The 23,993-nt window shown below is 41.7% G+C and overlaps 3 protein-coding genes across 3 annotated transcripts in view; 1 reads left to right on the forward strand and 2 right to left on the reverse strand.

The window, feature by feature from the left end:
• The first annotated feature begins 123 nt into the window (after positions 1 to 123).
• The window catches only part of cdc73 (cell division cycle 73, Paf1/RNA polymerase II complex component, homolog), a 26,614-nt gene continuing 2,744 nt past the window's right edge, over positions 124 to 23,993 (forward strand). The window contains exons 1-14 of the mRNA XM_079349153.1: positions 124 to 317; positions 981 to 1,086; positions 1,214 to 1,283; positions 2,170 to 2,232; positions 2,484 to 2,536; positions 3,477 to 3,565; positions 4,703 to 4,916; positions 6,944 to 7,042; positions 7,349 to 7,427; positions 7,628 to 7,692; positions 20,724 to 20,781; positions 22,243 to 22,278; positions 22,446 to 22,533; positions 23,258 to 23,419. Coding sequence (XP_079205279.1) covers positions 187 to 317; positions 981 to 1,086; positions 1,214 to 1,283; positions 2,170 to 2,232; positions 2,484 to 2,536; positions 3,477 to 3,565; positions 4,703 to 4,916; positions 6,944 to 7,042; positions 7,349 to 7,427; positions 7,628 to 7,692; positions 20,724 to 20,781; positions 22,243 to 22,278; positions 22,446 to 22,533; positions 23,258 to 23,419 — 1,313 coding nt within the window. The 5' untranslated portion in view covers positions 124 to 186. The remainder of the gene's footprint in view (positions 318 to 980; positions 1,087 to 1,213; positions 1,284 to 2,169; positions 2,233 to 2,483; positions 2,537 to 3,476; positions 3,566 to 4,702; positions 4,917 to 6,943; positions 7,043 to 7,348; positions 7,428 to 7,627; positions 7,693 to 20,723; positions 20,782 to 22,242; positions 22,279 to 22,445; positions 22,534 to 23,257; positions 23,420 to 23,993) is intronic.
• On the reverse strand, positions 8,890 to 10,448 carry LOC306826966 (beta-1,3-galactosyltransferase 2-like). The gene is given in 2 exon segments (XM_079348561.1): positions 8,890 to 9,525; positions 9,527 to 10,448. Coding segments are annotated over 2 exon segments (1,179 nt in total). The 5' UTR covers positions 10,099 to 10,448; the 3' UTR covers positions 8,890 to 8,918.
• LOC306826432 (beta-1,3-galactosyltransferase 2-like) lies at positions 11,602 to 17,880 on the reverse strand. The gene is made up of 2 exons (XM_079347762.1): positions 16,723 to 17,880; positions 11,602 to 16,140 (listed from the first exon to the last, which is right to left on the reverse strand). Exon 2 carries the CDS (start codon positions 16,005 to 16,007, stop codon positions 14,766 to 14,768), a length of 1,242 nt encoding a protein of 413 aa, XP_079203888.1. The 5' UTR covers positions 16,008 to 16,140; positions 16,723 to 17,880; the 3' UTR covers positions 11,602 to 14,765.

Raw genomic sequence — 23,993 nt, forward strand, 5'->3', positions numbered from 1 at the left:
AGAGATGTAGAAAACGAATCAATTAGCTGCTTTTGCAAAAACACAACCAAAAGAAACGGGAGGAAAATAAATATTAACCTTAATTTAGAGCCTAATAAAAGTTTGATTCAGATCAGGCATCTTGCGAGTCGGCTTCATGTTGATATCTGGGGGCCTTGCAGACACACCACATCAAGACAAGTGAAGATGGCGGATGTGTTGAGTGTTCTCCGCCAGTATAACATTCAGAAAAAAGAGATCGTCGCAAAAGGAGATGAGGTTATATTTGGAGAGTTTTCCTGGCCGAAAAATGTCAAGACCAACTACATAATCTGGGGGTATGTCAGCGCTAAACTGTTTGAAATACCTGCTCAGGCCCTCCGCTGAAGCTCGTCGGTCCCGTGTGGAGAGCTCGGAGATGCTACATGCTAACACAACTCTGCCTGCTGTTCAACTTCATACACTGCTTTTAGTTACTTTATTGATACAGTGCCTAATATTATCCACTAGGCTTCTTTTCTAGACTAAACACATTTATATTCATCTGGTTTTTTTTCATAACTTAAACTGTATTTATGAGAGAAGTAGCTCCAGCTAGACTTGAAGTAAGTAATGTGATGCTAAGTAGTTAGCGACGGGAGCTAGTGTTTAACTGTAGCGGTCCCATGGAGTTGGACATCTGAGAGCTGCAACTTTAGTGCTTTAGTTTACGTTCAATAAGAAATAAAAACATCTCATTTTATTCTTGGAAAAACAAACATTACTTTTGTTGTGCATAAAGTAATTGCATTAAGAGAAGTTAATCAGTTAACTAGATAATTGTTGATTGATTTTTTTAATTTCAGAAGCAGCTCAAAACCCTTTATTTTGTTTGTAATTTTTAACTAACATAAATTTAAATGTAAAACTTTAAAGTTTGTCTATCTGTAGTCAAATGTAATGATAATAAAATTAACTTCGTTTCATGTGATTTTGATGATTTTCTATGTTTCTTCCTGCAGAACTGGTAAAGAGGGCCAGCCCAAAGAGTATTATACATTGGACTCTATCTTGTTCTTACTCAACAATGTGCATCTTCCACATCCCTCTTATGTGCGGAGAGCTGCAGTAAGTACCCTGGACTACCTGTCAATACTGCCTTCACCCGTCAGTGCCACAACTGTGCTGCTTGTATTTGGAGAATAATCCGTGTGTGTGTGTGCGTGTGCGCGCTTGCGTGTGTGTGTGTTTACAGACTGAGAATATCCCTGTTGTCAGACGACCTGATCGGAAAGGGTTGCTGTCATATCTCAATGGAGACAGTTGTAAGTAACACTTTAGAGATATACCAGTACTGTGTATTTTTCTTCAACTGTTCACAGGGAGAGAATATTTACTTTTCTCTGTATTTAATGCATTTATATTCTTATTTATTTAAGCTTTTGATTGATGTCAGAGTTATTGAAACATTAACGACAAGTGTCACTGTCACATGCTTGTATCGTAGAAAAGTTGAGCCCATCTGAACCCACACACAAAAAAGTTATGCATTTGTCAAAAAATATCAAAATTTTAAATTGTTGCATTTAGAACCTAGTGCATAATGCATGCCTAGTGTGTGTATGTATATCCAAACTTGGTGCAATAGATGTGTGTAATCCCACCAGCAAAGTTACAGGCTCCATGGCAAGGTAATTTACGATTGAGATGAGGAGAGAACAGACACCGTATTTTTTCAGAGTTGCTGGCAATGGGGCACTCAATACAGTATATGTGTGTGAACCTCCGCCAACCTGCCGAGGAACTACCAATAAAAATAATCCTGCAGCTACAATCTTTGTTATTTACGTTTATGTTCATTTATATGCACTGTCTCTATTTGAATTAAATAAACCTGAATAGGCTATCTAGCTGATTAAGAGGTCTGATATTTATCCTCATCTCATATTCCTTATGAGATTAGGATCATTTATTTTTTAAATAGTTTTATCTTTTGTCTTCAAATTAACTGTCCACTAAGTCTGTTAAAAGATTTTAGTTAATATTTGTAAATTTCATTTTGACAACGGCTGAGAAGAGAAAGTCTCTCTCACACACACACACACACACACACACACACACACACACCTACACCTCTCTCTCTCTCTCTGACCCAGGTTGGGAGCCAATGATCTACTTTGTTAATGTTGTTTTCTAATCTTTCTTTCACAGCGACATCGACAAGCATCGACAGAAGTGCACCTATAGAAATAGGTTTGCAGAGGCCAACCCAAGGCAAGTTTACATCGTGCTTCTTACATGAAGTTTGATCTGCTTCTTTGGCCATTATGTGCTGCATTATGAGCATGTTATGTTGTAATGACTTCTGCAATTTCAACTTTTGTATCATGCTAATGTTAACCACATAGTTTCTGTTAATTTAGCCTTTTTTTCTGTCAGTAAAATGGGTCTAAAAAAAATCCACCCAGTAAAATTATGACACAATTCTGATTTTTTTTTTTAACATTTTTTTTTACATTTTTTAGTGAAAAGAGCAGCAGATGAGGTTTCTTCTGAAGCCAAAAAACCAAGAATCGAGGTAAGCTGCCATCCTTCATGTATTGTAGTGTAGCTGGTAAGCATTCCCTCCTCTCTTTTCTCTGCAAGCAGGAGCAGTTTTAAAGGTTTTTTAAGGTTTAAAGAAAGGGATGGTCAGTGTGTAGTCAGAGAAATAGTCAAAGCTGGATTCAGAATGATTTGTGTATATCCTCAGATGAAAGGCAGGGTTGGTAATTTTCTAAAACAAGTATGATTTTGAAAGTAGCATCCTCTCTGTACTCCTTCAAAAGCCCCGCCCCTCACTTAAATGCACTAGTGCCATTGGTCCAGAAGCAGATTTTAGCTCATGCTTTGAGTGTGGGCTCGTGCACGGTGTAGAGAGGCTTGATTGGTTTATAAAAAAAAAAAAGATCAGTCATCCGATACTTTATCCAATAAAGTATCTATCTATCTTGTTCAACGTTTTTACAGGCTTCCAGCTGCTACAGATGACGATTTTCTACATTCCTTTTTCAGAGCACATAAGGCCTTTAATTACTGTCAGGACATAAAGACAATTTCAACCAAAAAGTGTTTCTGGAAGAATTACCTACCCTACCTTGAAGTCACTGAAGTCGCAACAGTCATTAGGTAGAGTGCAGCAAGGGAAAACTTTAACATCTTACATGGGCCATTTTCTTTTCAGACAGTTCGATATAAAGGCATGCAATGCATTGTGAATCCCACATCACATACAGAATCAAAAGTCAATCACAGTGATACATTTTTCAAAGATAATAGCAGATAGAAAGAGACATTATCTCTCTCCATTCGTGCTGACTCCTGGGAGACTTTCCTGTAATCGTGGCATTTTAAACTCACATTTTTAAGAGTGTTGAACTTTGTGTAAAATCCAGCACACAGGGGCTCATAGTAGACATCCATTACAACATGTTAGTTCACGTGGAGCTCACTTATGGTGTGTTCACCGTTTTCTTAAGGATGAGGAGCGAGTGCGTCTGGATAAGGAGCGTCTGGCTGCCCGTCTGGAGGGCCACAAAGAGGGCATCGTGCAGACTGACCAGATCAGGTATGATTTAATGTATCCAACGTCATTTGGACAACATTTTGAGCGGCTATATCTGTCTGTGCAGTTCGTCAAAAAGATGGCACTGCTAAACGAATAAACATGCATTCTCTTGGTATAGTTCACTTCCAGATCCAAGTTGCATCATTTATTCCACATCACATGAACTCACATTTGGTACCAGTAACTGGATCATAGTGTTTGCATGTGATTGCAGTTCAGTGCAGTGTGGCGGCCAACAGAAAATTTCCAATCCCAGCCCCGCCCCCCCCCCCCCCCCTCTCAGTCTGAACCACAAGTGTGTGTATGATGAGGCTCTTAAAAGTAACACAGTCAAAAATGTGGTTCTTCGTCTCTGACTGGTTGGCCACCCCTGAAGTAGACTGTAAACCATAGAAACATTTAAAGGTCCCATATTATGCTTTTTTCTGGTTTTATATGCTCTCTAGTGTGTTTTCCAGGTGTCTGCATGTTTAGACGCATCTATTTGCAATAAATCAACGACCGTGGACACGCTACTTCTCTTCTCCTGTTAGCAGTAGCAATAGCCACATGAAACGCTCGGCCACTAGCCCCCCTCTTTGAAAAAGTGTGGAGTGACATCACAAGACAAAGACAATGATCCAAGCCCATTGGCTCGTTGTAGCAAGCACAAGCTCCCCCCAGACTGACTGTAGCATTCCCAATAAGGTAAAAGGGGCGGGAAATATCGAGATCAGATCAGACTTGGCAAACGTGGGGATCCCTTTTTTTGCTCTTGGTGGGGGACTCTGAGTGTTAGAAATACAGGCAGATGAGAGAGCCTGCGGTGTAGCAGCAGTACATGAAAACAGACACTTTCTTTTCAACATTATCGATTTTGTGAAATTACTTTAGTGGACACATAAATTTGAAAAGTGCATAATATGAGACCTTTAACCTACTGGCTTCTACAATAATGTTACAGAAGAAGTAAGAACCTCTCAAATATTATTTCACGACTAACCGCTATTTTAAGACAAGTACTGATATGCAGCATTACCAAGTCAAATATTCGAAAGGCTCTTGGTTTCGTTGTTTCCTCCACATTGACATCAACAGTTCAGCTCCTCAAGCAACACGCTGTTCAGGTGATCAAAAATCTATTTCCCCATCTTCCAGGTCTCTGTCTGAGGCCATGTCAGTGGAGAAGATTGCAGCCATCAAAGCCAAAATCATGGCCAAGAAACGCTCCACCATCAAAACGGATCTGGATGATGACATCACCCTGAAGCAGAGAAGCTTTGTGGATGCCGAGGTGGACGTCACCCGAGACATTGTCAGCAGAGAGCGGGTGTGGAGGACAAGGACCACCATCCTGCAGAGCACCGGAAAGGTAGGACTTCAAGCGCACGATGACCGATCACACTGTTGGTTACAATACAGCCCTCGCACATTTACATTGTCTCTGATATCCTTCTGCACATTGGATCAGTACCAGAGTTTGGTTTCTGCTCTGTAACAGCTCGTGTCCACCATAGTAAGTAAGATTTAATGAAGAACTGTTCACACAATATTTCTGGCCTTTATGGAGAGACGATCATAATTCTCTTTTTAATTACTCAATAACCTTGAACTGAAGTCATACTGTTGGAACATGTTGTGGTCTCCTTGAACATATCTGTGTTAGCCTTAACCTGAATTCGTATACACAATTGTTAGTAAGTCATTTGGGAGTCGGCGATTATGTTTTGTTCGTGTCCTCCTGCAGGAAAGAGCAGTTAAAGGCAGTTCAGCCCTACTTTCTAACATCTCACAGACTTGTTAGGAGAAAGACTTTGAGCTTTGCTTGAGTGTCAACTTTACTGTTCCTACTTGAGTTTGACATTTATCAAACCTGAAGAGCTTCAAGCAAAAGAAAAACATCCAAGTGACCAAAATTTCAATAAAAAAACGGAAAGAACTAAAGCGACCACTAGATGGCAGCATGTGTTTAACTTCATCGATGACGTTCTACTACCCGCCATTGTAGAGGTGATGTGTGACATTTAGAGTCATTATTTATGGCACCATGTTAATCTAATGCCATACACTGGTGGTCTTGTTAAACATGTACACTGTTTCTCACAAGCTGATGGTGCACCTGTATGTGTTGATGGCAGAGGTTGTTAGATAACAATTAGAAGTATATACAAACAAATGTATTAGAGAGGTGGTCAGCCTAGGTATGGTCTAAAGCAGTGGATCTCAACTGGTGGGACCTGGAGCTGTTTTCAGTGAGTCACGAACATGTGACTGGAAACAAATGTGTCAAAAAGTCTATGAAGCGCTCTTTAACATGTTGTTTTTGTTCCTTCTCTTTGTTTCGTCACGTTTCATACCAACTAAAGTCCAAAATGCACTATTATTTTATTGGATAAATCTGACTGGGTTGATGGTGGGTCCTTCAACTGGACTGGTTAGGAACCACTGGTCTAAAGCCTTATTCAGACTGTGTGTTCTGCACACACTGTGAATGGCGGTGTAATGGGCGGCCTAAGTGATCCTCCCTCTTGACCACCTGCAGAGGAAGTAACAGAGGCGTTAGAGGAGAGACGGGATCAGTGAGCGGAGCCAGCGTGCGCGCGTGTATTTTTTTAACGCTCAAAAAGCAGAAAGGAGGCCCTGTCAATTCACACCATCAGTTATGTATGATGCCGTCGGGGAATTAATATGAACGTACAAAGATGTGATGACAAAGGAGAGTGGTTACTCTGAGTTATTCTCTGACCATCCCTTGTAATGCCCTACTTCCTGGTTTGTTGTCTGCCTAAGTTTTGCCTAAGTTGAAATCATTTGACTGCAGTGTTTATTTAAATCCTGTGGCATAAAGACCTGTGTACGTCTTGCTATCAGGCAAAATTCAGCTTAAATCTCTGCTGAAAAAATAATTGTTTTGCTGGCGGCATAAATCAGTATTTTGATATTTAAAAAAAAAATGCTTCTCTTTAAGATCTCCTGCCAATTTAATTGATTACCTCATGACTCCTGATATGAATGAGGGTAATGTAGACAGATGTAAGACACTCAGAGAGAGAGATGAGAGTGGAATAAAAAAAAAAAGACGACAGGAGAGTGTTGAAAAGCGGTGAAATGAAGTGTTATCTGCGTATTCTTTATGGTGAGGTGTGTTACTCGCCCCAAGTCAGAATAAAGGTGCATAACGACCACTAACTGATGCATCCTTTTCTGTGCATTACTTTGAATTAAACCAGGTAGTAGACAGTTTAATTATCTTCATCTGTTCACATGTAATCCTGGAGCTTTGGACACGTCAACCTTGATGTTTTCCAATGACTGTCGTTGACCGAAGAATGAGAACGATGACGATTTGCAGGGACCTTACACTGATGATATCCTTTTTTTTGTGTTACTCCTCTGCAGAACTTTTCCAAGAACATCTTTGCCATCCTTCAGTCAGTGAAAGCCAGAGAAGAAGGGCGAGCACCGGAGCAGAGACCAGCACAGAACACTTCTCAAGCTGTAAGAAAGCACGCTGCTGATGTGTTATATATATTCATATAAGTGTTTAAGATTGACCAGGCAACAGTCAAATGATAGTGTTTGCATACTGATTAGCTGTTTAATAATGTGGCATGCATTAAAGAGTGAACTGCTGCTGCTCCTTTCTCTCTCTATCCTTAAATAAATCAAGCTTGAAATGAACTTAGGGAGAGAAGGTCTGTACTTTTTAAGTAGTAAGAAATCTTTACACCATGTGTACGGCTCAATTAAATAACTGCCAAGCGTGGACATGAGTAAAAAATGTAAGCCTCGTGTTGTTTTCAGGACCCGTCCCTAAGGAACAAGCAGCCTGTCCAAGCTGCCTACAACAGATACGATCAGGAGCGATTCAAAGGAAAAGAAGGTACGTGGTTCTGTAGCTTCAAACATACATATTTTATTTAATCGTTTTTTATTTTATTTGATATACTGTATCTATCCCCGAGGGGGGAATTCTGGTAAAAAAAAAAAAAGTGTGGCAGTCCAAATTTATTTTACCCTGACACTCAACACATTTCCGTCTGACAGTCGTCTACAATAAAGTGACTTTTCCTTTTATTTCAGAAACGGAGGGTTTCAAGATCGACACCATGGGCACATATCACGGCATGACCCTGAAGTCAGTGACGGTAAGACCAAAGCTCTGCTGTTTGCTGATAGTGTTGTAAGAAAAGTAATCTTAACTCCACCCTTAACACCTCTCAGGAGTCCCTTTTTTTTTTTTAGATTTATCGGCATCTGTCCAAACAGCTGCCAACCAAAGCATCATGCAACCTAAACATTTTTTACTAAATGCAGTTCATTGGGTTCTGTAATTTGAAGGTCCTGTATTTCCTGTTTTTATGCAGCTCTTTGCTGTTGTTTGAAAAACTGCTCACTGTTCAGCAAAAATAAGACTCTAGGGATGAGTATTAAAAGAGTCAGAAAATCTAACGACAGGGGTCCATGCCAATCGCTCCCATAGAAACTGAACAGTGTATACTTCAGGGTCTTCAGGCTGCTGACCTTGATCGCCTGCTCCCCGTCCTTGAAGGACTTGTCCACCTGACTCTGTGGATGCCAGCCTCTTTTAAAAGGATGTCACTGACGACTGATTGACTGAACATGTTTTATTGGCGTAACAGCATTTTAGTCATTGCATCATCTTACAAAGACACACTCGAGATCTCAAAGAATTTCTAAATAAAGATTTTTTTTAAAAATCACCTGATTATGAAAATATATTATGTCCTGGTCTTATGTCACTTGCTTTTCTTGCCTCTGACGCCTCCTCGGCTCTTCTTTTCACTGCTCACAGAAACTTTTTCATAGACTGAAAGTCCCCCATGCCTCTGAAGCCCCCCCGACACCTCACTGCGTCCAGCCCAGGGGCGCCCGCCCCACTAGTAGAGAAGAACTGATGTATATCTGTGTGCATACAAAAATGTACTCTCCTTTCAAGACGATCTCCCCGTGCTTCATCTTTACCCAGCTATCACATGTTTTGCTCCCATAAAAGTCGCTCATATCTCTTGACCAGTTTTCCTCATTCCAACACATTAACCTCAAGGCAAAATGTTTCACTTGCTTCCTAACATATCCGACCTGACAGGAACCATCTCAAAGAGGTAGTCATTGTAATTCACTTGGCCTGTCATTGGTTATTATATAATGGCTGATTGATGTACATGTCAGGCAGCCCTCTTAAGAACCCCTAAGCACAAATGTGCATGAATCACTGGATAAAAAGTTCAGACTGCTGATATTAAGTATTGTAAAAAAGACTTGTCTCAGATTTGACTGAGACAAGTTTACAACTTGAGTTAATTATTTGTTTGCTTTCTCTGTTTTTATATTGTTGCTGCCTGTTCTCGCTCTACTCCTTAAAGCAGGCGTTGTTTTTGGTGCTCTGCAGGTGATTCCAGTATTTGAGTATTTCATTGGGATGAAAGCCATGTGATGTAATGAGATGGGAGTATTTGCAGCTGGAATAAGACACCCGCCAGTGGTTGAATAGGAATGCATTGGACGGAGGAGTCGGCTCTATACCGAGCTTGGCCAGACATATTCCCACATAAACGTCTTCCAAATGAAGGCGAGGGATACTGAGCGATTTTCGATAGATACTTGTCGCCAAGTCACCTGAGAAGACGTAACCAGTCCCAGAACAGAACGTGGGGTACCTTTCACCTGGATACAGTTCAGGAGGCATGTACCACTTACTGTTTTTGTTTCTAATTGGTGAAAGGTCTGTCATGTTGTTCCCCGTGAAAAAGTTAGTTTTAGGCTTCATTTCTGGCCGGAGTAGCTTGTAAATGAGATACTCCGTGTTGACGAACATGTCGCTGTCCGTCTTCATGACGTAGCTGGATTGTGGGCAGTGTATTGCCACCCAGTTCAATCCCATCAAAGTCTTAATGGTCAGGTTGTTGTAGGTATCTCTGAAGTCCTGCTGGATGATATCATGATGCCTGCGACTCTGCTTCGAGCATCTTCTGCTGTAGTAGTCCCAGCTCTCCGTTATTTGTTCCCAGCAGGAAAAGCCGAATGAATCCCAGAGTTGGAGCGATGCTCTCATTCGCCCATGTCTGACGAATGGCGTTTCTTGCCTCCACCTGCCGAGCCTCAGTGGTTATCAGCAACACAAGAAACGGTGGCGGTCTGCCCTGTGTACATTTGTCTGGCTCGTTGATGGAATAAGTGTAAGGCCCAGGGGTAATATTGCCCCTGTGTTCTCCCTCTTCACTGACCGGCAAAGTGTTCCCAACATTTGGATCACCTTGAGGTGAGGGGGCAACTAACTTCTCTTGTGTGCTGATGTTTGCCACAGTGGACTGTGGAGAGATGACCAGCCTCCACGCTGACATTTTGCTGCTCGTGTTCACTTTGGCCTTCGTGGTAGCAAGCTCGCCACCTTTGTGTACCACAGGATGGTGTCTGGACCACGGCATACCTGTGAGCCTGGGCTGAACCAAAAAGAGCAGCACACCCAGAAATGAGAGGAGATAGAAGAGAGACGCTGTGTACCAACAGCAGTGGCGTCGTTTCCATTGCATGGTTACAGCAGGACTGATCTGCTCACGCAGGTGTCAAACGTTTCAGTGATGCAGCTTCTGAAGAGACCTCGGCTCCTGGACTGAAGTGTATGTGGCGGGTTGTCCACTCTATTGTTTCATTTCTTGTTTTTGCCTATAAAGTGGAGAATGGTAAAGTTAATCATGAGCAATACGATGGACCAGCTAGAGTATCTTATTGTAACCTCAAAGATACTTGTATCAATATTGTTGTACTGACAGCTTTTAAAAATTGGAGAAGCACAGATCCACCTTTTTTCAGTTTTGATTGTTTGGGTAGTATGTACTCTACAAGAAAACACAAAGCTGGTTGTTGTTGGTGGTATGTACAGTAAGAATAGAAAAGGCTGTGATAAACCCAGTATTGTATTGTGCTGCCTTCACATGCAAACAGGAAGCAGCAACAGCTGTCAGGTTTTTGATATAATTTGCGGTAGGCGTGGTTTTATTATATTTCATTTTTCTGACCTGTGCATTGGTGGGCTGCAGGCTAGACGAAGAGGGTGAGTGGGTTTCGGTATTTTCTGTTGACCGCCATCATTGTCCTTATCGTCATTATGTTAATCATCATCTTCTGGACTTTTTGTTTAGAATCATTTTTTCAGTCTTTTGTTTAATACATAAACAAACCATATTTATGAGTATGATACCAACGAGTCAGAGGTACAGGCCTACCTCGTCTGCAGTTTTCTTCAATCTAAGCTGCCACATTATAGCTTCCATAAACAAGTTCTTATTCCTGCCCTGTTTTATTTTGGCAAATGTGTGATGGATGATCGAACACACCGTGATCTCCTATTCCACTCTTGCTCTAGATTATCCACATTACAGCTAGATTTTATATCCTTTGCCATTTAAGGATTGACTTCATGTGTGAACCAGCTCCTTTAAAAATTATTTCACTTCATATTTGCTTCACTTGTCAAAATGTTTTATTGGCCTAGTACTGTTTTCACTCAACATCTACAAAACACACAAAGCAGATTTCAAGTAATTACAAAAAATAGCTCTGTAGTTTTCAAACAGTTTATCTTTTAGTGAAATAAAACATGTACATAAAGTCTCCATGCATTTGACTAGAGCATAAAAAACATTTTTGTCAATTTTGTACAAAATCAAGAATAACTTTAAACAACTTGATCGTTGTTTCAAAGCCTTAATGCAATTAAGGGTTATTTTTTCTTTCTTAAGTACACATAATAAAGTGTGCACTGCCTCTTCCACACATGAACTGCACACCTGAATATGTCTCAATACGTCCTGGTACATCTTTCAGTGCACACAGCTGAATCTGTACACCTGACATTATGCAGACTTTTCTTTCCAGCTCCCTATAAAAAGTCAGTGTGAAGGCATAGAGGGGTACATGTATGACACAGTATGTAATAATCTGAAACACTTGCCACCAGCGAGTGGGAGGCGGGATGTCGTTCATGCAGAGAGGGGTTTTGCTGCTTAATACTCTACTGCTCTTCTCAGTCGTCATGTTTGTTTTCTCCTGCCGTCTTATCTTGAGGAAACACTTCGTCATACATGGGGTGGTGTTTTCAGACCTGCAGCTACAGAGTTTTCAGATTCTTCAAAAAGATTAAAAAAAATACAAAAAATTAAATGTAATCTTTCTTTAATAACATTTGATTGAATGCTCCTCATAAAATGTAGCTCATTAATCGTCCATCAAAAGAAATCTACAAAACTACCCAGGTTACCTGATGGTCTCTCATTCTAACTTAGTCCCATCTCCCCCAGAACTTCCTTTCTCTGTTCTCCGTTCACTTTTAAAAAGATTTAAGAAGCCATTGTTATAGCTCTCTCGATTCCTGTTATTTTTAATGTCAGGGAAACGGAGACATTTACTGCTTCACTCTCTTCAGCTGCAGTCTTCCTGCCTCGTGAAGGACTTAGGATTTACCTAGGAAATAACTCCAGTCAGTGACTGTTAAATTAGGCAGTTGCTTGCAGTCTTTAAGCCACCTGCTTTTTCTTTTTCGACCTCGGTGAACGCCTCAGCTTGTCCTCAGTGAACGCTGTTTGTGGATGCAAACGGCTTATGTCATGTTTAATATTAGTAAATTAGGGTGGTTGTCAAAGGCAGACAAACTATTGTTATTGGTAATGTTTTTATTATGATTAGGGTGGTTGCCAAAGGCAGTCACACTATAGTTATTGTCAATAATATTTTTTTTATTATATTCTCAAATTTTGGGCGACCTACGCATTTTCACCACACACACGAGTAAGGTATCAAAACAAGCAGCTCGGTCCCAAATAGTGTGCGGTTACTTTGTGGAAACCTCGGGCACACAGTGTGGACACAAATCTTCTTTAAAAATGCAAAATGTGCCCTTTTTTATAGAGACTGTCAAAAATTCAAATTCTGGAGTATATCTGCTCAAATTTTCATTTTCGGAAGAACATTTTGTAAATGGTGACACTAAACACTGTGTTGCTCGCATTTACAAACAAAATGCATCAAAAGAAGGGTCTGAGTGTCCTCTCGTTCGTAAAGCAAAATTAAATAAAATGAAATGTTTTCGTCCCCTGGGGGAGGCATTTGTTTGACAGTCACGCACACGGGGCTCCCACTCTAACAGAAGTTGAGGATTTCACAGTTTTGACTCATGTTTTAAAATCGCCACTGTGGTCACAGTCTGAATGCTAGATTAAAATAAAATACATCTAAACGTGCATCCATTTGTGTTGTCGCTCACAGTCCAAACGAATCAGTGATACCATTTATAGTTTTCAAGATATTCGAGGTTTTGCAGGCAAAGTTCAGTCTGGCAGAATGTTATGTCAACAGTCAGTCAGTGATGACATCATCGTTAGAGTGTGATAGAGTTCTCAGATAGTTTCCAAATCTGCCGAACAAATTGCTCTACCGACCACAATGTTCACTCCAAATACATACATTTACCATCAAAATGTAGGAAAAATTGTTCTCTTTCACTCATTACGTTTACAGGACTAACGGAGCAACGGTTGTGACACTGTGAGCTTCAAAGCAGCAGATGGTATAAATAGCTCTCCATCTGTGATAATGTTAAACTTCACCAGAACTTTCCTGAACAAAGCTCTCTGGACTACGTTTTTAGATCGCTGTGGTTCCCACATTTCTCGGATCCCAGACATAAATATCACATCAATGTCTTCAGCTAGATGTCCTCTTGCTCACAAAACATTACTCAGCCCCCAACTCTTAATTTTACCCTTTAAAACGAGCACAGCAACCACCCTCACAATTTCTGCAGGAAGTGTTTTAACTGATATCTTGCTCTTACAAAATGATGCGGATCAAACTGAGAAACAACACTGACACGCAGGGCTTTACATTCAATTTTGATCACCAGCCAACATGGCTAGTAGATTTTTGATTTCTGATTTGTCTTCAACTTTCTGTCTTTAAATCTAATTTAGTGTTCATCAGGTACATTTTAATGAAGTGATGCATTCATTTGAAAAACACGTAGACTTCTGTTCTTGAGTTGTTTTATACAATCAACCATAATCCAGACTGACTGTGAATATGTCACTGCACATGGTCAAAGGAAGTTTTACTGAAACATATAAAACATTTTATGCATAGAGGGGCGGGACATCGTTAATTGACAGACACACAGTCACCATGGTTTACTGACTCTCACCTGCCGAGAACAAGAGAAGAGCAGTTGACTGAAAACACCTTAAGTTGCTTGAAAGAAAGCAATATAGCCGAAATAAATGAATGCAGTCTGTTGTCTGTGCAACAGAATATATAAAGCTGCTGACCGGACCTCACGGATCTCTTCATCTCCCTCCGTTTCATAAAGTAGCCTATGCCTAGTTGAAATCTCTTTCCGGTTATCACAACAGGTGAGCTCAGGGTGGAGAGGCTTGTTAGTTACTTGTAAGAAATAAGAGAGAGCAGAAGAACACTGGCAGCATCGGTGTAAATAACAGGATTATTTCTCCCATCACTGACTGAAGTTCTGAGCTTCACTCTGTCTGACTCTCTGACGTTAACGTCTCTTGTTCAAAGAGTTTGTGGCGCTGTCAACCAAAGTGCAGACCTTAACTAAGCAGATGATTGTTTCTCAAGCCCTGTCGGTTTGACAAAAATCTAACAAACGGTTTCATATTATCGGGATGGAGTTCTTTCTACAGAATAACAACTCGTAAGTTTTGTTCTTAGCGGAGGAGCAAAACGGGATGGATGTTTAATTTCATTAATCACCAGCCTAAATGGCTAGTAATGCTACAGTGTTAGCCGCCAAGTAAATTCTTACCTGCAATTGTCGGGTTGGCGGGTGCTAATTTAAAGCCCTGCTGACAAGTGTTCCACCATTACAAAAATGTACCAGAATATGAATATAATAATTGCACATAATGCACTTCCCTGTCAGCCAGAGAGAGACGGGCACTTCACGTTCACACTGCAGATATGTTAGTGTGTGTGTGTGTGTGTACATGGCATGAAACCGTTGTGTTTGAGTCTGACATAAGCTCTGACTCAACTATAGTTGTTAGGTCCTGCCGGTAACCTATCATGGCCATGCAGGCTGTATATCAGTGCATCATTGCAGTTATCTCCGTCCTTGGTCTGCACATGCACACCAGTACCGAGATGTAAATCAATTGTGACAAGGAGAATCCAACTGTAACTACATAGGTTAATGAGCCTGTTTCACTTTGTTGTGTTTGTTTCCATGTATCCTGCCTGTTCTCGCTCTACTCCTGTTAAAGCAGGCGTTGTTTTTGGTGCTCTGCAGGTGATTCCAGTATTTGAGTATTTCATTGGGATGAAAGCCATGTGATGTAATGAGATGGGAGTATTTGCAGCTGGAATAAGACACCCGCCAGTGGTTGAATAGGAATGCATTGGACGGAGGAGTCGGCTCTATACCGAGCTTGGCCAGACATATTCCCACATAAACGTCTTCCAAATGAAGGCGAGGGATACTGAGCGATTTTCGATAGATACTTGTCGCCAAGTCACCTGAGAAGACGTAACCAGTCCCAGAACAGAACGTGGGGTACCTTTCACCTGGATACAGTTCAGGAGGCATGTACCACTTACTGTTTTTGTTTCTATTTGGTGAAAAGTTTCTCATGTTGTTCCCCGTGAAAAAGTTAGTTTTAGGCTTCATTTCTGGCCGGAGTAGCTTGTAAATGAGATACTCCGTGTTGACGAACATGTCGCTGTCCGTCTTCATGACGTAGCTGGATTGTGGGCAGTGTATTGCCACCCAGTTCAATCCCATCAAAGTCTTAATGGTCAGGTTGTTGTAGGTATCTCTGAAGTCCTGCTGGATGATATCATGATGCCTGCGACTCTCTGCTTCGAGCATCTTCTGCTGTAGTAGTCCCAGCTCTCCGTTATTTGTTCCCAGCAGGAAAAGCCGAATGAATCCCAGAGTTGGAGCAATGCTCTCATTCGCCCATGTCTGACGAATGGCGTTTCTTGCCTCCACCTGCCGAGCCTCAGTGGTTATCAGCAACACAAGAAACGGTGGCGGTCTGCCCTGTGTACATTTGTCTGGCTCGTTGATGGAATAAGTGTAAGGCCCAGGGGTAATATTGCCCCTGTGTTCTCCCTCTTCACTGACCGGCAAAGTGTTCCCAACATTTGGATCACCTTGAGGTGAGGGGGCAACTAACTTCTCTTGTGTGCTGATGTTTGCCACAGTGGACTGTGGAGAGATGACCAGCCTCCACGCTGACATTTTGCTGCTCGTGTTCACTTTGGCCTTCGTGGTAGCAAGCTCGCCACCTTTGTGTACCACAGGATGGTGTCTGGACCACGGCATACCTGTGAGCCTGGGCTGAACCAAAAAGAGCAGCACACCCAGAAATGAGAGGAGATAGAAGAGAGACGCTGTGTACCAACAGCAGTGGCGTCGTTTCCATTGCATGGTTACAGCAGGACTGATCTGCTCACGCAGGTGTCAAACGTTTCAGTGATGCAGCTTCTGAAGAGACCTCGGCTCCTGGACTGAAGTGTATGTGGCGGGTTGTCCACTCTGATAGTTCATCTCTTGTCATTGCCTATGAAATGCACAGGAATAATTTTGAGCCATCAGATGAACAGCAATCTCAGGAATCACATCAAAACTGCTATAAGCTATATATTTGTACTGACAGTCCATAACGACACGTATATAAGTGAAAGACAACTGTATGTGATTAACTCCCATCAAACAATGATTCACTTTGACTTCATGGTTCTCTAATCCTTTTTCAGCCATTTCTGTTCAATGGTTAAACTACATTAGTAGAAGTGCACCATTCCAGATTATACTGTCGACTCTTCTTAAAGTTACTTTGGCTTCTTCATGAATGCTAAAGGATGATTACACTGTCCTTGTCAGTTTTCTGTTTTTCTGTGCTCTACAGGAAATGAAGGGTGTGCCTCCTTAAACAGAAACTGTAGTTTGCATGTCTTGTTTTACATACAGGAGAGTTAACAGCACCTACAGAATAAACAGGAGCTGTCTATTCTGTCAGCATTAAGTATCTTGATAAGGGAGCTATTGTCTGGCTTATCAGGGCACACATCCACATCGTGTACTGGACATGAAAAGGAGATGACTTTGCATGTTAAATGGTGTGTTGCATGCATCAACTCACCGCTTCATTCTCTGCTCTTTTTATTTCTGGCCTCAGTTGTTCCAGGGTGAGATGATTTAATGTCCTGACGCGCTGATCGCCCGTTTGGTCACTGAAGAGAAAAAATGGTTTCGCTTCTAGGCGCTGGTAGCTATCCACCACATGCATGCACAAGTGTTTGTGCATACGTGCATGGGCAGAACATGTGTCAGGAATCCAGTATTGCAGCCTCTCCATCTGTTGTGGCGCGTTGTCCCTCGAGGCTCGATGCTAGCGGTGCTGCGTTGCTGATTCTGCGTTCGGTCCAAGCGAGTCAAGCAGTATTGACAATTTGCTGCAACCTCTGGTCCTTCCGCTGTCCTCTTGTGTCGTGTTGTGTAAATCAAAGCAGCGGTGGATACAGAGGAATCCTCTCACGGTGATGGTTTTGCCTCACGTCAACATATTTGCAACATCTTCTATTTTCAGTGCAGATCGTTGCTTCCTCTCACCCTTCTTCTCTAATTCACAGCCTCTCGTGTTAACATCCCTCCCCCCCACGTGCTTCTGTTCCTTTTTTTTTTTTTTTTTGTTTCGTCTCTCCCTTTCTCACCCTTCTCATTGAGAAGGCTCTTCTCGTTTTGGCTCTGTGCTGTCTGTGAGCAGACTCGAGGAGAGAAAGCTGCGGGGGAGGAGGAAGATGAACGGGAGGAAGCACCGTGAGCTGTGCGTTGCTACAGAAAGGCAGCTCTAGGCTTGGTGGCGGTACGCTCTTTCACCACGTCATGCCGTCTCTTAGGCTGTTGCTGCCTGCTCTGTTAAAGGGGAGGGGGTGCCGGGCTGCTGACCTATTTGTATTCACGCCCACTCTCCAGAAAGCGGAATAAACCATTAACTCAATTGTGAAGGAGAGGGATGACAAGAATTTATGTCAGCACTTCTGCAACCGGCGAAGGTTTACAGATTGACCAATCAGACTGAAAGATGCAAAACGTGAGATTACATCTCCTTTCGTAAGAGCGCCCAGTAAAAACCCCGTTTACTGTTGCATGCATCTCCTGGCAGTCTCTGTGCTGGAAGAGTTTGATGATCCAAACAGAGACAATTAAAACAATGCTCCGTCTACGCTCACTCAGCCGTGGTGATCTGCCGTCTCGACTAACATATACAGGCTTTGTCATTCTAATTGTACTACAATATGACTGGGAGCCATTGTTCCTTTTTTTTTTTTTTTCTTTTTTTTTTTTTTTTTTTGAAGGAGGTCAGGGGTAGAGGGGAGCTTGATTTTCTTTTTTTGGCAGTTATGATCTCCTTTTTGTTTAGCCTGCACATAACAACCCCGAGTTTGTTTCTTATTAGATAATCATGCAGAACATTTCAGGAAATAAGTTAATCTAATACTGTGATTGTGCTTAATCTTAATCTCTATGGTAACTGACAGTCAGTGGCTGTCTTCATACCCGATGCTACTATGAAACCCAGTATGTACTGTGTTTAACAGTAGTACGTTGTAAGACTGCCAGCCAATGGTAACTTTGTAGAATGCAGAAGAAAACGATTGTCTAACTGATGCAGTAACTCGCTGCAGTGTGGCATCCGCTAACGATCTGAAAAAAAATCAAGCTTTTCATTTTGGTTTTCATGATTTTTGAGAATCAAAAACTAAAATTGTTATTGTTATTGGTTTCGGTCTGATTGGGATGGCTTTCCTTGTTACAATGGCAGAGGATGTCCATCTAAATCTGGCGTTTTGCATTGTAAAACAGTGCACAAGAAGACTGGTCTGATGATGGGAAATCAGGACACGCCCGGGTACTTTTGGCTTACTGCAGATCTCATGTTTGTCGGCACTCGACATACAGCTTACTGCTTTTTGGCCTAATCAACCTGTTTAGTCGGTGGTTTCAATAACCACCTGCGTCTTTCATTCATAATCTAAACATCTTTACTCCTAGCAGACATGTTTATATGACAATGTGACTAGATTCTCCAGCACCTGGCTTTTTCCTTTAAAAAATTAACACATGTATGTGGTTTTTCAGTGCTTGCTTATAATCCCACCGTTCTTATTGTAAAAGATGTTTAAGTTCAATGAGCGAGACTGCTTTAAGACGGATCAAAATGGGTTTGCTCTGAATTATTGGCTACTATCCAACTGCAAACACAATTGTAGAGCTGTAATATGAAGCAGAGCCTTTCTCTGGGTAAAGTGCACTATCACTGGAGAGGAGCTGCAGACAAGCAGTTTATCTGTCATTGACAGGGATCCTGCAGAGCTGCTGATAGACCCGGCCCTCCAGCTAGAGCGGGGGAAGAAAGGAAAAATTAAATTGCTCTCATCAGGAAACCTTTGGGGCTTTTTAATGGCTTCGACTGGTAGTTTTAAAATTCCTTTTATGTTGTTTTGCTATTGCCAACAATGTGCAGATGTTATCCTCTAATGTTCGTCAATGTTTCTGAAGAACAGTGGAAATGAATCTCGTAAAATATTCACTTTAGATGGGGGGGGGGGAAGCATTGCCTGAATATTTCATTCAGCACCCCAACACGGCCCGACAGCAGCTGCACACCTGTCCCTCACATGTGACACAGTATGAAGCTCGATGTGATGTGTCCTAAAGAGAGACTTTCAAATAGATCATGTAATCTGGTTATGATGAGAGCACAAGGGAAATGCATGAGCCTGTTCTTTGGTCCACAGTAAACTGGGAAAAGGCTGAACTTAAGAAAGAGACATTTTCTTTCTAAAGTGGTGGAAGAGGGTGTTCAAAGTGTGTGTTACAAATACAAAGGTTGACAGGATCCTAACATTTTAAGCTTTAAAATGATACCAGTAAAAGGTCATAAAGGCATTGGGCAGCAAATATTGATTTCATCAAGCATGACATGTAAAAACTGAGCACTCTAGTGGTGCCGATCAGAATAAACGCACACTTGTTACGGTGGCCTGTAGTAAACAAACCGAACGATCATTTAGCAAATGATCTCCAGGTACCGCTGTTCAAATTCCAATCATACAAGAGGTCCCGCCCTCTCCTCCCAGGAGTCCACGTGCACGCAGGTTTCCATGTTGTGGACACTGAAGCTGCAGTGTTTAGCCAGCTCTGCATCACTCTTGATTCCTTTCTGCACTCTAACCTCTCTCCATTTTTCAAAAGCATCTCCTGTGGAGAATCGTTTATATCTGAATAGTCTCGTTCACTCGCATGCTTCTCTCTGGTCAAAACAAAAACAGCCAGAACAACCTCTCACAAAGGACTCAAAACAGCATTTTTTTTGTCAGAGAATTCCGCTGCTTGTTTCCTTAATGTCTGATATAGTAAGTCATAGTAGTATAGTATATAGTAAGGTCATTGTATTATTTAAATGAGTAGTTATCTTACATATTGCTTAGTTGATCAAGATATCCATGATTTCTGTGTAAGCTGATCAGAAACATGACAAGAACTACCTGACATTCTGTCAAGTCCCAGCGAACAGCCACTGACACGCTGACTTGTGAAAATGACTGTAGCTGCAGTCCAACACTTATCTCTAGCATGTTTAACAGTCATTTGGTTATATTGAGACATCTTGACTCATTTATAGACACTAAACCCTGAGTGTTAGCCACAGGCTCACAACGTCTGCCTCCGTCAGTGTGAGCCATGTCAGCACATGATGGATTACTGCTACACTGTGAACCCCGAGCATGGCTCCCTTAACGCCCCACTTCAACACACACACACACACACACACACACACACACACACACACACACACACACACACACACACACACACACACACACACGTCTTTACAGAGAATAGTTTCCTGGAGGGAGATGTTTTAAAACTATTCTCGTATTCCCTCACGTCTTCTCTTAATCTACGCTCCACTCCAACTTAACATGTATGTTTTACTCATCAAGGCTTGTGTTGTGTTTTGCATTCAACAACAAATAGGAGACCTTTTTTGGTGTTTTTGTTCGAACATTACTTAGAAACGGAGTTTGTTTAAGAAAATGTAATTTTCTGTTTTGTGGTTTGTTTGTTTTTTTGCAGGAAGGAGCGTCTGCTCGAAAGGCCCAGACCCCTGTTCTGCCGCCAGTACCGCGTCCAGGTTAGTGTTCATTAGTGTTAGTCGTTCACGTGTCTATTCACAATGTGTTCGAGTGTGTTGAATAAGACGCTTTTGACCAGCGCTTACAAAAAGTGCATTTTACGATCCATCAGTAAACGCATAGTTTACACACATAGTTAGTTTTTGTGTCCTGGCTTCAGCAGGAGACTCGACAAAAAAAAAAAAAAGAGTCTGGTTGCACAACTTCTGAGTTTTATCCCAGATAGTGTTACACAATGAATGGCTTCAGTCCCAGACAGGAAATGCTGGTTAGAATTCCTCGGCCGAGTAGTAACTGCAGCATATTGTCAGAGAACATAGAAGCTCTTCTTCTTTTCAGCTGGGGGGGAATCTTCCCTTTTATCCCCCAATTTTCCGAGACTAGGTTTTTTTCTCCCGCCCCATTTTTCCCTTTTCATTGACTCTTTAAATTTCATCAAACTAGTAAAAGTCCATGACGGTCTTTATCCTCTGAAAGCTCGACCTGACTGACATGGAGGCTTCTGCCGTCCGTCTGTGGGAGGAGCGTTTCCCTCTCAGCGCCACCTGTCCAATGTGACTGTTGCTGTGAGAGGAGGAGACGCCACAATCGGTCCCACTCTCACACTCTGTGGCCAACTTGAGTACTTTGCGGATGAAAATGTCGTGACCAGATCAATGTGAATCATTTTGCAGAATGCTGCAGGACACGCATCTTATTCACACGTCTGTTTAAAAGAAAATGTAAACAGCCTCTCCGACATGCGATTCCTCTCATAAAAACAGAGGCCCCTTTCAGTCTCACTCTCGGCATAAGATGTTGTCCTGCAGCTTTGATATGGAGGAAACAAAGCAGCCTCAGTGTGTTTTTGCCTCAGGGAAGAACTGTTTGGTCCATTGTGAATCTTTGGCTCTCGTTTAAATGATTCAAGCTTTTTTGCATTAAACATCTACAGTGAATCATTTCTAAGCAGTCATTCAGTTAAACCTCCAGCAGGCAAAGAATCATTTTGTATCAGAGTTTTTCATTTTAGAAGTAAGTAAAGCTGTTTGTTTGTTTGTTTTTATCATGGCGTGTCACGATTCGATTCTTGGGGTCACGATTAGATTCAGAATCGATTTTCGATGTCTCTGTGTATGAAAGAGTCCATCCTTCAGGTTCTCCTCCAGTCATCTGTAAGACTGGCTGAATGTCTTGCAGCTCCATTTGGCACACATTGGCGTTAAAGAGCTATGTTTGGCACTTAGCAGGGAGGGACTGACATATTTGTTGTTGTTTTCTGATTTGGCACTGTGCTTGGAATGTTTTTTTTTTAATGCTTTTGTCAGCTACATGAATAATTACACGTCTAAATAAGAGTCATGATAAAGGTATGAAGCTCGAAGTTTAGTAGCCTGCTCTCTCTAGAGTGAATGTAAAGCACTGTCTGTGTAAATGTATGCAGACATGTTTCAACTTTTGGCCTTTTTTCCCCCTCGCAGTCTCACAAGCCAGACCTCCACCAAATCAGAAAAAAGGTAAACCTTCCACTCACCTTTATTTACCAACACTTGCTTTTTTGGCAATCATAAAATCAACGATGTTTAACTCAGTAGAGTCTCGTCTTGTCATGAACCTGCCTTTGTTTGACTGTGGAAGTAGCGCTATGTTTTTTTAACCACCTCATCGCGGCTTTCCCTTTCAGGTTCACGCACGCCAATCGTCATCATCCCCGCCGCCACCACCTCACTTATTACTATGCTCAACGCCAAGGATCTTCTGCAGGATCTAAAGTACGTGAACATGCCTGGTGAAATCTTAGAGCGATTGTTTTGTTATTTGTTTTGTTTTTTTTGGTTCTGTTACTTGTTAATGAACCACAGGTGAAGAGTCAACTCTCCTGTGGCTATTTTCTTCCCAATATTTATGTTTGGGTGTTTTTCTGGATACTGTTTGGAATATTCTTCACAACATCAATAGGAACACCAAAAACCCAAGTTGTTGATTTTCATGACATAATGCACTCAGTTTCACATTTAGCAGCCCAGAAGGAAAAGATAGGAAACTTAAAATGCTGTTTTATTTTATTTTATTTTTTTTGTTTTTCACCTACTGTGACTTTAAAAAGGCTGAAAGAAACACACAGTAGATGATTTACTGTGTAACAGAGTGTCTTTCTCTGAAACCTTAAATTATCCCTGAACCATTCGGAAGCACTTAAGAGAGAACGCTTAAACTCTAATGGACATAATAAATAAAAAAAAACATATCAAATTTGAACTACAACCTGCAAAACATGCAGAGTTCTTTTAGAACCAAATCCATAAAAATAAGATGTTCTTCGTCTGATTTTCTGAATGCGAATGTGGAGGGAGTTGAGTGAACTATCAGTTTGATGTAATGAAACTTTCCGTGTGAACGTGTGTGCTGGATTGTTGAAAGAACGAGCTCCAAACCTCAGGTGTGTAATGCAGGGTGTCATCTGTTGAATGTGTCTTCTCCGTGTGGACTCACCAGGTTTGTTACACCAGAGGAGAAGAAGAAGCAAGGCATCCAGCGTGACAACGAAGTTCTGCTGCAGAGGCGCAAAGATCAGGTCCAGCCCGGTGGCACCACACTGAGTGTCACCGTCCCGTACCGAATCATTGATCAGCCTCTTAAACTGGCCCCACAGGACTGGTGAGCATATTTCAAACATGATTCATATTTTGATTGCACACGCCTAATTGGAATCTGTCCGAGCGTGTGCTTTAATGACATGATGCTCACCACACTGGCTCAGCGACTTTTCTCCACCATTTGATAATTGTGTACTGTTTTATTGCAGACGTCGGTGAGTAAATAACACTGACTCCTAACTGGAACACATGTGTTGTTCTCTTCAAGGATGTCCTGCTCCGCTCTTGTTTTGATGTTTGAACCGTGCTCGGTGGCTTGTGTAGGTTTTCCTCTCCAGTGGTTTTTGCTTTGTTGATGATGGCAGATGGCAGCTCCTGGAAATCTGATTGGCCGCTCCAGGGGCCACCTCAAAAATCCAAAAGTGCTCTGTCAGAGACGGGACTCGTGTGTATTCCACCTCGACACATCACTACAGCACGTTCTCTTTGTTTCTACTTTAACTTGTAGATAAATACTTTGCTCGTCTTTTTCATCACACTCGTGATCAGGACAGTAATGTATGCCGTCTTTCTGAACTTCTGGCATTTTGACCAAATAAAACAGTAGATAAGATTGGAGAAGTAGGAAAGAGTGG

Source organism: Symphodus melops (assembly GCF_947650265.1).
Source record: "Symphodus melops genome assembly, chromosome: 7".
Taxonomy (NCBI): domain Eukaryota; kingdom Metazoa; phylum Chordata; class Actinopteri; order Labriformes; family Labridae; genus Symphodus; species Symphodus melops.